The sequence below is a fragment of the Schistocerca gregaria genome, chromosome 3, assembly GCF_023897955.1.
Source record: "Schistocerca gregaria isolate iqSchGreg1 chromosome 3, iqSchGreg1.2, whole genome shotgun sequence".
Taxonomy (NCBI): Eukaryota; Metazoa; Arthropoda; class Insecta; order Orthoptera; family Acrididae; genus Schistocerca; species Schistocerca gregaria.
The window spans coordinates 874,514,140-874,533,182 of record NC_064922.1 but is presented as its reverse complement, the minus strand read 5'-3'; the positions used below and the strand labels follow the sequence as shown (position 1 = coordinate 874,533,182).

Genomic DNA, 19,043 nt, shown 5'->3' with positions numbered 1-19,043 from the left:
TGGCAGGTAGCCATTGGTTTTTTGTAGCAGCATACATTAACTAACTGAGAGCATTTTGTGATGTAGCCAATGTTGTCTGCTGCAATTGTTTTTTGTACTTCTCAATTATGTTCTGTTACCTTTCCTTCTGATGACTATACGCAATTGTTGCAGTTAGGATCATTATTAAACATGTCAATATGTAGTAAGATAAGTGTGGGTTACGAATGATATTTAAATGATTTGTAACTCTGTGTGTAGCTTCTGATTTTGTGGAAAAATGAAGCCCAGATTAAGCTGTCTGCACACAGGCAGATAGATGGAGCTTCTGTACCCCACCCTCCCTGTGGTGATCTATGGTGGTACTGGTCTTGCTTCCTCCGGCAGTTGGCAAACTTCCACTGTGTGTGTGTGTGTGTGTGTGTGTGTGTGTGTGTGTGTGTGTGTTTTTGTTTGTTTGTTTGTTTGTTTCCACATTCCAGTTATCTTCTGGCATGCATTTGTACCATGGCAAGCATGATCCATTATTGTCTTTTTTTCATTGAAGCATAATTTGCTAGAAATCAGGATGAATGTAGTATTTGCAAATTTACTATAATAATTGACAGTGTATTTTGTGTGTGTGCAGTGAGGATGAATATCTCTCTTCAATTTTATTGTACATTAACAGCTCCTTTAATTTAATGTAACATTCTTATAGAATTTTATTGGTGTCCTTTGCAGGTGCCAGCATCTCGCATGATGAAAGCGCCAAATGAGAGGGCCCGACTCTATTTCCTTCTAGCCTGGTTCCATGCAATTGTGCAGGAGAGACTTAGATATGTCCCATTGGGCTGGGCTAAGTACTATGAATTCAATGAAAGTGATCTCCGAGTGGCATGTGACACATTGGATACCTGGATTGAAGCAACTGCAATGGTATTTGATCTTAAGTGGCAAGAGAATATAACTTCTCACAAAATATTGTACAAATTGATATTGTGTTGATGACTTTTTTTTTTTTTTTTTTTTTTTTTTTTTTTTTTTTTTTTTTTTTTTTTTTTTCCTTCTAGGGACGTACAAATCTTCCTCCAGAGAAGGTGCCATGGGATGCACTAGTTACTTTGCTCTCTCAGTGCATTTATGGTGGAAAGATAGACAATGATTATGACCAGCGTTTACTATCATCGTTTCTAGCTAAACTTTTTACAGCAAGAAGTTTTGAAGCAGATTTTGCCCTTGTTGCAAATGTGGATGGAGTCGCTGGTGGTCCAGGTGGTCAGAGGCACATTACTATGCCAGATGGAACAAGGAGAGATCACTTCCTGCACTGGATTGAGTCTCTGGCTGATAGACAGACACCTTCCTGGCTTGGGTTGCCCAACAATGCTGAGAAAGTGCTGCTTACAACGAGAGGTAAAACTAAAGCATTAGTGTGTGTTTACATCTTTTGTTGTGTGCAGATTGGATCCTTCCAGGCTTTACATTGTACAGATTAATGGGAAAGTGAGAGAATTTAGTTTAATTGAGTTATTTGCAAATTCTGTAAATCATAATTTCAGTCTCTTCTTATGGTTCAGAAAAAAGTCAGTTGTACAATTACAACATATTTTCTCAGTGTAAGATGCTGACCATTTACATATTTTTTTTTAGGTTACTTCTCTCCTTTTTTTGCGTATGATGTTTTATACTTACCTGTGTTCTGTCAAGATAGTCGGGAAGGGGGGGGGGGGGGGGAAGAGATCATGAGCTTGCATATTGCATTTTTACATTTAGTAAGTGTGAAGTAAAGTCAGACATAACATTATTTCAATGTGACAGTAGTTTATTTTTTAAACCGTCAGTAGGTTTTGATACCATGGGACAGGTTGCTACAATAAGACGACATGGTGTAGGGGCTTGTAGTTGATGAGGGGGGACTGCATACTGAAAGTAAATAATTATGTTTGTGTGCGTGTGTGTTTTGGATTTTTCCATTGTTCGGACTCTGTTCTGCTGCTCGGGTGGGAAAAGACTTCAACAATATCTGATAATATTGATTATATTTATTTTCAGATTTTGTGGCGTAATTCTGAAATACAGTTGGTCACTTGTATAGAGTTGGTAATAGCAGTGACTGTGTACACAAAGTGTGTTCAAACATATGTAAAATAAGTGGCATTAGTACTGACTTCTGATTGACACCTGATACATCCCGGCATTGCAACTTTTGGCTTCCCTTCATTACAAAAGATTGATAACCTGTAATATATAGTGGAAATCATTTGTGAACATTTACAAATAACAATACAGTTTCAATTTTTGCAGTTCTTATTCTACTTCAGTACCACAACCATTGATGGCCCTTAGCCTCGTCAACAATGTGACTCCATACATCTCAATTACATGCTTTCTTCTGTAGCATGACCTTCCTTTCCTTATTATTTTGAGCATTCAGTCATTTGCCGTCCTCTTTGTATGTCTTCAGTGTATTTTGAGATTTGATGAGTTGACTATAACTTTCCTCTGTATGTCATTGTCCATTCTATTCACTCATTTGTAAGAACTGGACATACAGGTAAAAGTATAATATTAACTTCATTGTTCATGTTGTTAAATTTGTAACTATCTGTAATTTGCAAAATAGGCTCTATTCCTTGCGTCTATCCTTTACGTAATACATTCTCAGATATACATTCTCATGTTTTTGTCACTGGTTAAAAGGACACCTACATAATTGAAGCAGCTGACACCTTCAAAATATTTGTTAGAGGCATTCAGGCCATGTGGTGGTTAGCTGGTCTTGGAATTGGAGACACTCACATAATTTCGATTATAGTGTGTCCAATTTTTTGCTCCTTCCGCTTACATTACATAGTGTTTTGAATTGTGTTTTTTATTGCTTGCCACAAATGAAATACCATCTTTGTATCCAACATGACTTGATTTCGTTATTGTACCTCTCTTGGTCCTTATTAAAAACTAAATAAATTGCTTAACCAATACCATTCATTTATTAAGAAATAAAAAATTAAAAATTCCATGGGCCTAATTAATCAGACAAGACACAAAACTGCCAGTAAATGGAAAATTTATCTCATTAAATGTTACTTATCTATACACAAATGTACCAATTATTGAAACCGTAAATGTTGTAAGAAATAACCTACAGAAATTTGGCAAGCTGCCCTCCCCCTTTACCTCAAAGGTTGTTTTGACTTTCCTATATGCTGAGTCAGTCCTTCGGACAATCATCTCTCTTTAGATTTCTTTGTATTTTTCATGCAGCCTTTTGTCTTAGCTTCCCTGCACTTTCTATGTATTTCATTCCTCAGCAACATGTATTTCTGTATTCCTGAATCTCCCTGAATATTTTATACTTCCTTCTTTCATTAATTAACTGAAGTATTTCATCTGTTACCCATGGTTTCTTCGCAGTTATCTTCTTTGTAACTGTGTTTTTCTTTGCAACTTCTGTGATTGTCCTTTCCAGAGATGCCCATTACTCTTAAAATGTACTTCCTACTTAACCATTCCTTATTGCTGTATCTATAGTCACAGAGAACTTCATGGTTATCTCATCATTCCTATGTACTTCTGTATCCCACTTCTTCGCATATTGATTCTTCCTGACTAATTTCTTAACTTAAGCCTACTCTTCATCACTACAACATTTGATCTTAGTCTATATCTACTCCTGGGTACGCCTTGCAATCCAGTATCTGATTTTGGAATATCTGTCTGACGATGATGTGATCTATCTGAAATCTTCCCGTATCCTCCAGATTTTTCCAAGTATACCTCTCCTCCTCTTGCTCTTCTTGTTATTTTTGAACAGAGTATTAGCTATTGCTAGTTGAAATTTAGTACAGAACTCAGTCTTTCTCCTCTCTCGTTCCTTGTCCCAAGCCCATATTCTCCTGTAACTTTTTCTTCTATTCCTTCCCTTACAGCTGCATTCCAGTCCCCCATGACAATTAGATTTTCACCTCCCTTTACATACTGTATTACCCTTTCAATATCCTTGAACTTAATCTCTTCATCTTTAGCTTGCGACGTTGGCATTTATACCTGAACTATTGTTGTTAGTGTTGGTTTGCTGTCGATTCTGATAAAAACAACCCTATCACTGGACTGTTCACAGTAACCCACTCACTTCGTTTTCATAACGAATCCTAATCCCAATATATCATTTTCTGCTGCCGTTGATATTATCCTATACTCACATGACCAGAAATCCTTGTTTTCTTTCAATTTCACTTCACTGACCCCTATTATATTGAGATTGAGCATTTCCTACCTTCTCTGCTACTTTCAAGCTTCTGAAATTCCATGCCCCGACTCGTAGAACATTGCCCATTGTTTATTCAATCTTTTTCTTGTTGTCACCACCTCCTTGGCAGCCCCTCCCAGTTATCTGAATGGGGGCCTAATCCAGAATCTTTTTGCCAATGGACAAATCATCACGACACTTTTCAACTATAGACCACATATAATGTGGAGACACGTTATGCGTCTTTAATGCAGTGGTTTCCATTGCCTTCTGCATGCTCATGTTGTTCATTATTCATTCTTCTGCCTTAGGGGCAGTTTCCCGCCCCCAAGGACAAGTGTGTACCCGAACCTTTGTCCACTCCTGTGCCCTCTTTGACAAGGCCATTGGCAGAATGAGGGTGACTTCGTATGCTGGCATCCTTCAGCTGCTAATCCTGATCATTAATCAAAATTTAGCGGTTGCGGGTTTTGAGCCCAGTACCGAGGACAGGATGCTACCCCAAGACCGACCGCAGGTGCCATAATAGTGGCAAGATTAGCAAACTATAAATATGTGAACTGATCAGTCTTCTAGAAATATGTCTATCACACAATTACTTCTCCTTCCAGGGAGAGGTATACAAACAGTATGATTTATTTGCCATGGGAATCTGTCTTGAATGAACCCTGGCAGATATTTTCTTAGATAACTTAAAAAATAATTTTTTAGAGAACAAATCCAATAGGCTGATAAAATTGCTTATTACTGATGTGTTTATGATACCCCCATTCTTGTTGATGGAAATAGTGATGAAATTAATGCATTTCCTTAGCAAATGAATTATATGTGCAATATCAAATTTACCATTGATCATGAAATAGAGAACTTCATAGCTACAAAAATAGCATAAATCTTGCATAATTTGTGAGTCAACTGCATGTGATTGTTCATCATTTCACCCCAAAGCACATAAATACCATATTATCATGTTATGATAGATTGTGTGATTAGCGCTCTGCTTACTAAAGGAAAAAATGAAGACAGAGACAGATACAATAAAAACTGTAGCTGCAAATATACAGAAAGAAAATCGGAGCCAAGCGTGTAAATGACAGTGAGGAAGTAACATTGGTGAAAACAGAAAGAAGAAAGAGAAATTCATTAATTTACCATGCATGGGAAATAGGATGCGAAAAAATAGTAGCACATTTCATAATACTAAGATTAAAATGAGATTCTGCCCCGGAATGAACTAAGAATGAGAATAATCCACAAAATGGAAAACATCAGAAGTATGACAGGTTATGGATGTTAAGAATTAAACACAATAACTGTGACAAGATCTACATTGGTCAAACAGGATGGAAACTTAACAATGAAATACAAAGAGCTTATAACCAAAACTGAGAACACCCTCTCTGTACTCGAGCATGCATCTTTTAGAAAACCAACCCTACTGGAGATGTAAACACTAGCCTTTCTTTTCATCAAGGGGAAAAAGGAAGCTATATGAACATTTTGGATTATTGGTGACAGATAATTCAGATAAGTTTGAAAAATAGCATTTATGATGTTATTGTGCAAGTCAAAAGAGTTACAGCTAATATTGCACATTGATGTGTGTGATTATATTTAGGTGCTGCTTGAAGGCAAAAACTGTAGAGGTTTGGTTATTTTTTATTTACTTTTGCCTTTGTGGCCTATTAACACTAGCAAAAGCTTGTTTAAAGTCAACATACATGAAGTGTAGATCTTCCACATTCATAAATTTTCCCGTTATTTGGCTAATGATAGACACTGGTTTGAGGTGTCTGTCTGGTCAAAAACCACGTTCATATTGTCACAGGATATGTTTGTGTACTTTTTTTCTTTTCATTCAGCACCCCTGTAAATACCTTTTGTGAAAACTTTAGAAGCACATTATTATTTGGTGCAGCCTATAGCAGTTCTTTTCTTATATGATGATATGATCTTCAGTCTGAAAAATGGTTTGGTGCAGTGCTCCACACTACTGTATCCCATGCATCTCCCTATACATTTGCCCCCCCCCCCACCACCACCACCACCACCACTTCTCTGCCTCTCCGGCACCTCAGTGGCTATGCCTCAGGATGTGTACTATCAACCAGTTCCATCTTTTAGTCATGTTGTGCCATACATTTCTTCATCAATTCGATTCATTGTTTTGGATGTAAAGAAAGGTGATGTGAATGGTCACAGATGTGTTTGACTGACAGAAAAGCGTCAGCAAAATGATGAATAACTGAAATTAATGGATGCTAGAAGATGGTCACCAGTTATCCTTGAAAGTCTACTTGCAAACTTTCCAGAACCAAGATTAAGTAAAGAATCTGGAGATATACTTCCGCCCTCCTACATACCACTCGCATAGGGACTGCAAAGACAGTATTAGTCTGTTGTGTATACAGTATCTGAAACTACTATTAATTCAGCCTAAATATCCATGGTAGCAGAAAACTGTTGCCCCACTATGGTTCCTTAATGGTGACTGATTTGCATGTTTGCAGATAAACAGTTGTATGATAGGTTGGCACTATAACAAAGATGTTACAGTACAAAAGATATAAAAAAGTAACCTTTATTAAGAGTGCATAACAAATTGCACGTAACTTCGGTACAGCTTAATGTGTGGCATTTGATGTCCAAAACCTAATGCAGCGACATCTAATTCTATCATCTCACGGCGGTCTGTGATATTGTCAGTATTGTTAAGAGTAACATTTGCAGATACTCTGTACTGATCATAGTTCTTCGTAAAAAGTGACTGCTAAGTCGAAGAGTAGTCTTCAGAGCACTGTCTGATCTAGCCACAGGCACTGAAGAGTATTGTGTAACTGCTGGCTTGTGAAGGTCCAATTGCTGGTGTGGAACCATCTAAGTGTCTGCGGTCCTTTGTGTTTAGAGCCTGTTGGTGGAAGGATTCTCATATTCATCAATAAAAGGTAGAATCAAAGTAGTCCACAATTCACAGCATTTCCTATTTGCTGTTGTCCACTCTGTCGGTGGACCTACGGCACACTGGAGGTAGTGATGTGGAAGCTGGAAGAGGTCTGGGTTAGTGAGTACCATTTTTGAGGCTGCTTCACGGGCCTGAGAGATGCCAGGTGAGTGGTTGTGCCTGTGTGGTGGAGCTTCTCACAGTATTTGTTCTCATTCTCTTGCTTGGTATGCAACACAGATTAAAAGCAATCCATGCATTATTGGAAAGGGATGTAATCCTAAGAGATACTTCAGATTGAGTGAGTGCATGAGAAGTGAGGGTAGATGCGTGCTGCTGCTGCATACCAAAAATTACAAAAAGTGACTTATAAGAATTTGAGGTTTTGAGATGGTTGTAACCAACCAGCCAACAACTGTTCGTTAAGACCCTGACTGTGTAAGTGACTGTGTGAAGATTAGGCTTCAAAAGTAGCCAATGTTTCCTTTCTGTCAGACTGAAAGAATTGATCTAAGCTGGAGACGAATTCTTAGCTTTCACTCTCACAGATGATTAGTTTGATATTGTCTTGCATGCATTCTTATATGATGCATCAAGATCATGTGTTTCTATGAGATTTTGCAGTTCCAGGAAAAGAAAGCAAAGAGGATAAAGAAGTATCCAATAACATAATTGTCCATCTGTATACATTCTCATGCTTGTTGCATGTAAACACCCCCCCCCCCCCCTTTTCGTGAAAGCGTGCACGTGCTCACACACACACACACACACACACACACACACACACACACACAATAATAATTCCAAAGTTGTGAATACTTTCTTTGGGTTCTCCTGTGAACTACTTACCCTTGTAGATTTGTGCAGCTAATAACATTATTTCCCATTACTTCCCAAATGTATATTTTTACAAAATAATTTAAGAATCTTTTAGGACATTGATTGTTATGTTGCAGGTACGGATCTTGTGAGCAAACTGCTAAAAATGCAACAGCTAGAAGATGACGACGAACTTGCATATTCAACAGATGAAAGCTTGGATAATGCAGCACGTGACCAAGGTGCTGGTGACGGAAGACCTACCTGGATGCGAACATTGCACAATTCTGCATCTACCTGGTTGCAGCTGCTTCCTAGATCTCTTCAGGTAGGTTTGGATCACCATTAATTTCTTCCTCCCACAAACCAGTCAAACCTCCCATAACTGAATTTTCCCTCTTACAGACTTTACGACGAACTGTGGAGAACATAAAGGATCCATTGTATCGTTACTTTGAACGTGAAGTTAACTCTGGAGCTAAATTGCTGCAAGATGTCATCCATGACTTGGAAGATGTTGTTTTGATCTGCCAGGTAATTTTTTTCTATAGTTCTAAATTTTTGCTGCTGATGAGCTCTGGAGAGAGCTATAGTTGCTCTTTGTTGAAATTATACTTAATGACTGTGCACTAGAAATGACTACTTGTGTTCTTGTAAGTGCACTCGTACTAGTACTTTTAACATAGTTCAATCGTTTAGTGTGTAGATGGTTGCAAAAACATACTTGACCTCTTAGCAACAAATAATCCTTTCCAATTAGGGAGCATTATGTCAGATGCAAGGTTTAATGACTACAAGGTTGTTGCAGTGAGGCTGTGTACTATAACATCCAAATTCAACAAAAATAAAAGCAAAATTTATCTGTTAAGATAAAAATTCACTTGATGGATTCCTAAGAGATAATTTCAACTGCTTCAAAACTAACTATGTAAGTTTATATGCAAAGAAACAGAGATTTGTACCAAATGAATTGATAAGAGATGGAACAAACCCAGCAGTCAGAACACTGTTGCCAAATTCAAAAGAATGCAAAATCTCAAAGACTGGAAATGTTTTCCTGAAGTACAAAACTAAGCATGGACTTTGATATTGAGATGCTTTTAACAGTTTAAACAACAAAACTGTCACAAAATCTGGCCTAATGTCAAGAGATTCTGCTTGTATGTAAAGTAAACCACCAGCAAGACAGTTAATACCATTGCCGTGCGATATAAATGTGTAATGTTGTAATGGCAGTGCCACAAAAGTGGAGTTACTGAACAGGGTTTTCCAAAATTTCTAAAAAAAATTAATTAATAAAAATTGAGAATCTGAATTGGGCAACAGTCAACACAAGTAACTTAAAAGTATATATCCTAAATATTGCCAAGCAGACTGAATTGTGTAATAAAGGAAAGTCTTCTGGGCCAGATTGTATACCAGTTAGATTCCTTTCGAAGTCTGCTGATACAATACCTCCATTCTTAGCAGTTGTATGCAACCACTTGCTTGATAAAAGATTTGTACCTAAAAACTGGAAACTTGTACAGGTCACACCAACACTAAAGAAAGAAAATAGGAGTAATCCACTGAGTAAGAGACTCGCATCACTGACCAAAATTCATATTAGGATTTTGTAACACATACTGTGTGTTTGAACAGTGTGAATTACCTTAAGGAACACACACTGACACACAGCATGGATTCAGAAAATATTATTGTAGAAACACAACTTGCTCTTTATTCATGTGACATAATAAATACTGTCGTCCAGGGGCCTCAAATCGATTCCATAGTTCGTGATTTCCAGAGTGCTTCTAACCCAACTGCATTCCTATAGAGACCCATTGACGTGTGGGGAGGGGGGTGGGGAGAATCCACCCCTCTGTGAAGTTTGTGGCATGCCACTTTCAGTTCAGCGTATTGTGGCTATGTGTGTCCTGTATACTGATAATAGGGCAGCCCTTGGTCTCGCTGGAGATCTGCCCACTGTCCTCACAGATACCAATACCAGTGTTAACAGAGCGGTGTAATTTTGTGAACTATCAGGCCTCATCCCTTAACTGGTGGGGAAGGGCGGCAGACTTTAGTATGTTATAAACCGCTCTGCATGTGGGGATAGCCTTCGTCCCCACCCACGAGATTTCTTGTTGATTTTTCGACAGGGCGCTGATGATCGTGATGTCGAATGCCTCCTCAACACAATTCATCATTAATGTCTATTGAGAGATACTGAAATTTGTAACTGACTTTATCACAGTCACAGTTATGATGTAATACAGTTCCTTAACAAGGTCAGCCAGTACAGGCCATCCTCAGTGCTCCCCAGCTTGGTTACAATGTAACATGCCAACTTTGTCATCATGAAGTTGTTATATTTTCGTGAGCATATGAATATGATATGTATGTTGCAGAAACAATAAGGTATTTGCATTTCATTATTTTGCTGTTTTTTTTTCTGCAATGTGCAGCAACGAGGGTATGCAAATTAGCTTCAAAAGTATGTTTCTTTAATTTCAGGGTGAAAAGAAGCAAACTAACTATCATCGCGCGATGTTGAGTGACCTAGTTAAAGGAATAATTCCACCAAGCTGGCGACGATATACTGTTCCTCGTGGCTGCACTGTCATGCAGTGGATCACCGACTTTGCTCAGCGTATAAAACAGCTACAACAAGTGTCTGCACTAGTTTCACAAGGTGGTGCACAGGGTCTCAAGGTAAAGTGGCCTAAAAGATCACTTTAAACATCATAAGCTCATGAATTTTTGTGTTCTATTGCCTTTTGTTTCTAGTTCTCCAGATATCTGTTCAGTGAATGCTTGAGATTTATGGTTAAGAGTAACTGCTATTTCTCTACTAGGAGGGCTTTTGTTAGAGATCTATGTTCTGTCACAAGAGTGTAATTGTTTTAAATTAAAATTTAACCATTAAGTTAACACTTGCACATTACCAACACAGTTAGCTATATCATATTTGTTCTTTACAGAGTTTCCATGTGTGGCTTGGTGGATTGTTGAATCCTGAAGCTTATATTACTGCTACTAGGCAATGCATTGCACAGGCCAACAGTTGGTCTTTGGAGGAACTCATGTTGGATGTAACAATAACTGATGGAGATGCCAGTAAATCATCTTCAGATGACTGCAGCTTTGGTGTCATAGGTAAGGTTCAGCATACTCTATCTTGCTAGAATTTGTAAGGGGGGGAGACATTTTATTATTGTTCCCCAAATCTGATGTTGCTAGTATTGGCTAACTATCAGCAGGAGAAGACTGTATATCACAAACCACTGAAAAAGACACACATTACTTTGAAGGCATCATAGCAGTTCCTCATCCATTTATATGCTGCACCATCATCAATACACTACCACATATTCAATAGTTAAGAACATTTCCACCTTTACTTCCAGTACTTAGAATACTACTGTAACATGACACTAAAAGATAGCTAGATTTAAGTATGTACAAGTGTTTTCTTCCTCCAGGTAAAAATAAATAATCATTTTGAGATAAGATCACTGAGCACAGTGGGAGAAAGTGTGTGTGTGTGTGTGTGTGTGTGTGAGTGAGAGAGAGAGAGAGAGAGAGAGAGAGAGAGAGAGAGAGAGAGAGAGAGAGAGAGAGAGAGAACACTTATTTTCAGAAAACAGACCACCTTGAACAACTAGAAACAGGATGTTCATATTCACAGGGCATGTACATTAGTATATCCTGCAGAAATGATCAGCATTTGACTCCTCTGGGTTCAGCATGTATCCTGTTGCCTAATGGGCAAAAAGTCTGCCATGGGCCCTGTTAACTTGTTCCATGCATGATAGCATCAATGGGAATAAGGTGTGAATAGCATCCTATGGTGTAGCCATCCATGCTACATTCATCTGATTCCAAAGTTCATCTGTGTTGCTTGGCATTAGGTCACAGCGCTGCACCTGTTGCTTCACCATATCCCACACATTTTCGATTGGCGACAAGTCTGGTGATCTGGTGGACCAGGGGAAAAAACCTGACATCCACTGACACCAGGAACATGTGTTCGTACAGCAGCATGTGGTTGTGCATTGTCTTGCTGAAAAGTGACATGTGAGGTGCGCAGAAAGATTATGGCTGTGGGACACAGGATGTTGTTCTCATTGGTCTCACTGGTCAGTGCCGTGGACTCGCACGTGATTTGTGATTGTACCCAATAGCACCCCACACCATAAGGCCTGCAGTTAGTGCTGTATATCTTGTGCGAATGCAGTCACTGTGATGTCACTCCTCCTGTTTGCGGCAAAGCAAAATGCGGTGATCATTTTCAAACAAACAGGACCTGGATTTGTTTGGAAACACTATCTGATGCCATTCCTGTCCTCCGGTGATGTCATTCCACACACTATTGCCATAAGCATGTTTCAGCATGTTAGTCAAATTAGGCAGAGAAGTGGACAATGTGCACATAAGCCATGCAGTAGTAAACAGTGACAGACTGTCATTCCGGATAGTGTATGATGTGTTAAACTGCTCCATTGTTGCACCAGAGCTGGGGGGGGGGGGGGGTTCAGATCATTTCTGCAGTGCGATTTGAATGAGGTGTTAATCTTCTCGGGGTTTGGTCTGGGTGGTGTGACCTGACCCGTCTCATTGTGTTGTATAGCCTTCTGTGAACCGTTCGGCACACACCGTTGCACTGCTCAAACACTTTGTCCCACACGGAAGCAGTTTCTCGCATGGATACATCAAATTCTCTCATGCCAACAATGTGCCCTCTTTCAAACTTACTGATTTGACGATACAATTTGTACATACGTCTGTGAGGCATCCTACACGTCTGCTCAAGTCACACTGATCCGTTACCTTCAGTTTATAGTGACAATGAGAGCTGCGGGCTTATTTTAGTGGCAGGTGGTGTTGCGCCATGATATCGGTGTTGACCATGCACCTGTAGGCTGACATTGTCCAAAAGGTAATCATTTCTGCAGAACATTCTAATTTATCATGTAAATAAAATAGAAAGATACTTCCACATGGGAAAAATATATTAGAACAAAGATTCCAAGACTTACCAAGCGGGAAAATGCCGGTAGACAGGCACAATAAATAAAACACACACACAGAATTTCTAGCTTTCGCTTGCTTCTTCAGGAAAGAGGGAAAGACGAAAGGATGTGGGTTTTAAGGGAGAGGGTAAGGAGTCATTCCAATCCCGGGAGCGGAAAGACTTACCTTAGGGGGGGAAAAAGGACAGGTGTACACTCGCTCGCGCGCGCGCGCCCATTTGTAAAGGCAAAGAGTTCGGGCAGAGATGTCAGTCGAGGCGGAAGTACAGAGGCAAAGAAGTTGTTGTAAGACAGGTGAGGTATGAGCGGCGGCAACTTGAAATTAGCGGAGGTTGAGGCCTGGCAGAAATCAAGAAGAGAGGATATACTGAAGGGCAAGTTCCCATCTGCGGAGTACGGATACGTTGGTATTGGTGGGAAGTATCCAGATAACCCCGACGGTGTACTACTGTGCCAAGATGTGCTGGCCGTGCACCAAGGCATGTTTAGCCACAGGGTGATCCTCATTACCAACAAACACTGTCTGCCTGTGTCCATTCATGCGAATGGACAGTTTGTTGCTGGTCATTCCCACATAGAAAGCGTCACAGTGTAGACAGGTCAGTTGTTAAATCACGTGGTTGCTTTCACACGTGGCTCTGCCTTTGATCGTGTACACCTTCTGGGTTACAGGACTGGAGTAGGTGGTGGTGGGAAGGTGCATAGGACAGGTTTTATACCGGGGGCGGTTACAATGGTAGGAGCCAGAGGGTAGGGAAGGTGGTTTGGGGATTTCATAGGGATGAACCAAGAGGTTACGAAGGTTAGGTGGACGGCGGAAGGACACTCTTGGTGGAGTGGGGAGGATTTCGTGAAGGATGGATCTCGTTTCGGGGCAGGGATACGACTTCCTAAAATCCTGCCCCGAAATGAGATCCATCCTTCACGAAATCCTCCCCACTCCACCAAGAGTGTCCTTCCGCCGTCCACCTAACCTTCGTAACCTCTTGGTTCATCCCTATGAAATCCCCAAACCACCTTCCCTACCCTCTGGCTCCTACCCTTGTAACCGCCCTCGGTGTAAAACCTGTACTATGCACCCTCCCACCACCACCTACTCCAGTCCTGTAACCCGGAAGGTGTACACGATCAAAGGCAGAGCCACGTGTGAAAGCAACCACGTGATTTAACAACTGACCTGTCTACACTGTGACGCTTTCTGTGTGGGAATGATCAGGCAGACAGTGTTTGTTGGTAATGAGGATCACCCTGTGGCTAAACATACCTTGGTGCACGGCCAGCACATCTTGGCACAGTGTTACACTGTCCGGGTTATCTGGATACTTCCCACCAACACCAACGTATCCGAACTCCGGAGATGGGAACTTGCCCTTTAGTATATCCTCTCTTCTCGATATCCGCCAGGCCTCAACCTCCGCTAATTTCAAGTTGCCGCCGCTCATACCTCACCTGTCTTTCAACAACTTCTTTGCCTCTGTGCTTCTGCCTCGACTGACAACTCTGCCCGAACTCTTTGCCTTTACAAATGTCTGCTTGTCTGTGTATGGGCGGATGGATGTGTGTGTGTGTGTGTGTGTGTGTGTGTGTGTGTGTGTGTGTGTGTGTGTGTGTGTGTGTGTGTGTGCGCGTGAGTGTACACCTGTCCTTTTTTCCCCCTAAGGTAAGTCTTTCCGCTCCCGGGATTGGAATGACTCCTTACCCTCTCCCTTAAAATCCACATCCTTTCGTCTTTCCGTCTCCTTCCCTCTTTCCTGAAGAAGCAACCATCGGTTGCGAAAGCTAGAAATTCTGTGTGTGTGTTTTATTTATTGTGCCTGTCTACCGGTGCTTTCCCGCTTGTTAAGTCTTGGAATCTTTGTTCTAGAACATTCTAATTTATATGTCTTGTGAATATGAACATCGTATCTGTAGTCATATTAAACAGTTGGCATGTGTTTCTTGATGATAAATGTATTCTTAAATTTTCAACAGTTTTTAGCGAAAAAACAACAAAAAAGATGCTTTGTCAGATGCAGCGATGTTTGACAGACTATAATTTTCTGTCCTGCTCCTTTCTTTATGTACTTCCATATGCCTAAACTGCTGTGAATATAAAATGAGAGCACTAACATAAAAAGATTTAATAACAAAGAATCAATGCCCAAGACATTAGAATTGTTTGATTCTAACCGTAGTTGATTACTAGAGAATTGGCAATTCGTGGGATCGGGGATTTTAAATTGGGACATGAGACATCCCTAATTAAAATCTTAGTGGAGAATTTCTTTACTCTAATTACAGTTAGTCTATGCAAATATTAGTGCTATTGCTGCTGTTGCAAATATGGATGACATCTTGAGTGAGTCGCTGGCAGTTTCAGGTATTTATGCAATTCTGTTGGTTATTTAGTCAATTGACAACACTGGTCTGTTTGTCTGTCTGTCAGCCATGTGAAGCTATGTGTTTGAGTGAGAAGCAGTGGACCTTGTCTTTCTGTTATTGAAAGTGTTAGTACAATAGGCTACTGAAAGAAATGGATTGTCACCATCAGAAAGACAAAAATCATTGTGTAAATCTTTTACTGTGGTGGTGAGTTTTAAGAGGAACTTGTGAATCGTCAGAAGTTGCCATTAAAATTCACGGCACACCATTTGCACTTGCTGCTACAGTGTCTTCCTTTGGCACTTTTGGATGGGTCCATAGTAAAAAAAGAAACAGATTTACATCAGAGAGAGCTGCAAAACTAACTTACCTCTCCTATAACTGGAAGTTAACTGGAGCAGGAACACAGCCTATGCCTGTTGATCCCAAGGAAAAACCCATAATGAACAGTCAAAATGGAAAGAAACCCGGTAGTTAGCGAAGAATCACATTCAGGAGACTCTAAGGCAGAGTTAGAAATGGAGTTTGAGTGGTGGTTCTTTTTTTTTTAATTATGAACTCATAAAGAATTGACCTCATTAAAGATGTTTTAAAAATTATGTTTACAGTCCAATTTATTTTCCTTAATAACACACCCCTAAATCTGAAGCTGGGTTGCAAAACACGTTTTCCAATACAGAGTAACATTTTAAGTTTTTTGTCAGTGCCAGTTATCAGTTAATCTCTAAAATACCTACATGCCTGGGCATTTGCCTGGACATTTATCCTGGGCATTTCCCCAATTTAGAAATGCCCAGGCATTTTACACCATTACCCACAAACATTCTGGATTTGCAGCTTTGTTTGTATAGGATGCTGGCAGCACTTGATCTTCAACACTCAAGTTTCTACTATGACTGGTGATGTGCTACATTCACCTGTGCTTCAAAGATATGACGTGAAGCTCAAGCTACATGAGTTACAGGTGACACTATAGTAACAAATGCCAGTCACTGGTAAAACTATTGTGTCAGAGATAACACCTTGCAAATGCTGTGTTCAATGCAACTGCTACGTGGTAGTCTTGATCTTCGTAGTATAGCTGCCATACGGTCTTGGCATTGCCCAGAGTACACAGACATGCTTATACCCTAAGAATTCATCCACTGTCTCACTTTGACAGTGAGTTGAAGGTTTTCAGCAAAAATATTGGAATAAGTAGTAATATTGAATTGAATGCTTTGCCAAAAACCAATGGAATGTTATTGTCCAAGGCTCATATCATGTGCCTTATGCTTTCCAGGGTATGTTTATGTGCATTTGTACCCTAACATATCTTGCTTTATTTGTGTGATAAAATTTGTTAATGTTTTATTTTATTATAGGCTTAAAGCTGCAAGGAGCTAATTGTCGCAATAATCAATTGCATTTGACATCAACCATCATGATGGATTTGCCAGTAACACTTCTTCGGTGGATCAGGTATGTAGTTTAGGTTGATCACTTTAAGGACTTCGTTTTGAATAAATTAAAATTACACACCAGTAACTGCAAAAGAATTTTTAAAATTTCTATTTATTTTTCAGCTGTTAAAATTTTTCTCTAGTTCAGTTTTTAATACTCATTCTAATTCTGTTTGCTCAGAAAAATAGAATTTGTAAATTTTTATAAATTTCTCGTAGCATAGAGGGACGAATCTTCAAAGTCAAAATACACTTGAACAAAATCGTAACACTTTTGCATTGATGTTCTGGAAAATATTCGATGTGTGCTTACATTTATGTGGGCCAAAGAAATCAAGATTATAAATTGTAAATAATATGGGTATGAGAGAGTCCTTTAGCTCAAAAAAGTTTTAGTCCCAATGCTACCAAAGTTTTTAGTCTTGGCTACATACCTTTGACAACTCAACGCCTCTATTATTTGGGGAGTCATATCTTTGCTCCTAAATTATTTACATTCTATAAGAAATCTCCGTCTTTTGTGCATATGTATCGTATTTTTAAAGAAGTGGTTTGCTGACTTCAAATGATTCACTGGAGCTACTTCTGTGAAGAAACCTAGCCTTCATAGTACTTCCACTCCTAAAACATAATATTCATGTACATTATAAGTACTAAATTAAGATCTTATGCAATTTGACTCTCTTCAGCAAAATAGCAATAGTACTTAATATATTAAATATACCTGTGGTCAAAGATGCAGTTAAAACATAGTTGTTGATGACTTGAAAGGACAAGAAAAAAGACTCAGTTTGATGTGGACTTTAAATCCTGATGGAGTGGTTAGCTTTCTTAAAACTCTGCAACTGACTTAAATAATTTTTTCTCATGTACACAGCTGTTGTCTATTGTGACTTGTGCTCGTATGACCAAATGCATATTTCAATTCAATACGTTCCATTTCAGTGTTGGTGCTCTGTTTTTTTCCTGTTGTTGCCTTTGTAATGGCTTTCTTTTTTGTTTCAGTGTGGGGTCTTACTCCCTTCTGTCTCTTCGTAAGGGGGAAAAATCCTTAATTCCTAAAGATAATATTGCTTCACTAGCATCTTGATGTAATGGGCAGTACATTGACTGTGTCTCCTTGTCTAACGTTGCCATTAATTCCCATTATGCTGACTATCTTCAGTCACAAAAACTGATTGTTACTACTAAACAACAAAATAAAAATTCAGCACAATAGATCATTACTATTATTTCTTAAAATGAAGTTTGAGGAGTCAAGAGTAATAAATAATCTGACAATATAACGATATTTCCTTGGTGAAGAGTCAAGCACATAGAGTGAACAAAGAAAAAAGGAAAGGAATTGTAACATCTATTTAATTTTTGTGATTTTTATCATGATTTATCTCATAGGCAAAATAAACTTCTTTTCAGGAATGGCAGTACTGCAGAGGTACATGCACGAAGCAAGCTCTCATTGCCAGTGTACCTCAACTCAACACGCACTGAACTCCTTTTCACAGTGGACCTAAACATAGCTCCTGGCCAAGACCACCACAGCTTCTATGAGCGTGGTGTTGCTGTTCTCACTTCTACTGCCCTCAATTAGATATCAAGTTTACTGCTTGGTCATTGTTGTTATCTATACGTTAAATCTGTTTTAGCAGCAGCAGAATAAGTGCAGTTAATTAACAGCTACATTCATATTGAGCATTAATTGCAAATTTGTCTTGTCCATAAGCAAAATATGTCTATCTTAAAGAAACTGTATATTTTAGACTATTAGTTGTTAGAACATCTAAAATATTTACTGTGATGCACAAAGCTGCTTTTGTTAATTTGGTATTTGTACAGTGTTGTAGCAGTTAGGACTGTTATATTTGGTGAACATTTCGTAAAAGTTTTTACAAGCAGTATTTTTAACTTAAATTTTTTTTACAGATTTATTTCTTTGTATAGATGATTTGAATAAATTTGTGCTTAATTGTTTCTAAAATTTTTCTGTTATCACTGTACCATTGGCTACACAAAAAGCTTTGAAGTCTTGTTTTTCAAATATTCCTTCTTTCCACTACCTCAATAAATCTGTGGCTTGGTTCTAAAGGGCCAATGTCAAGAATCTTAGTTTTAAGTTATAAGCTTCTGAATATTTTTTGTCATTTTCTGACAACTATTAACAATATATTTTGGACTATCTGTTACTATCATTATAGTAAATCAACTTAACTAAAGCTTGATCTTAAATAATAAATTTCTAGAATTTTCAACTT

The 19,043-nt window shown here is 39.0% G+C and overlaps 1 protein-coding gene across 1 annotated transcript in view; it reads left to right on the top strand.

Moving 5' to 3' along the window:
- Positions 1–18,769, top strand: part of LOC126354951 (dynein heavy chain, cytoplasmic-like) — a 217,351-nt gene extending 198,582 nt beyond the window's left edge. Inside the window, 8 exon segments of the mRNA XM_050005032.1 lie at positions 703–897; positions 1,032–1,374; positions 8,108–8,298; positions 8,376–8,504; positions 10,470–10,667; positions 10,937–11,111; positions 16,714–16,810; positions 18,208–18,769. Coding sequence (XP_049860989.1) covers positions 703–897; positions 1,032–1,374; positions 8,108–8,298; positions 8,376–8,504; positions 10,470–10,667; positions 10,937–11,111; positions 16,714–16,810; positions 18,208–18,382 — 1,503 coding nt within the window. The 3' untranslated portion in view covers positions 18,383–18,769.
- The last annotated feature ends 274 nt before the right edge of the window (positions 18,770–19,043 follow it).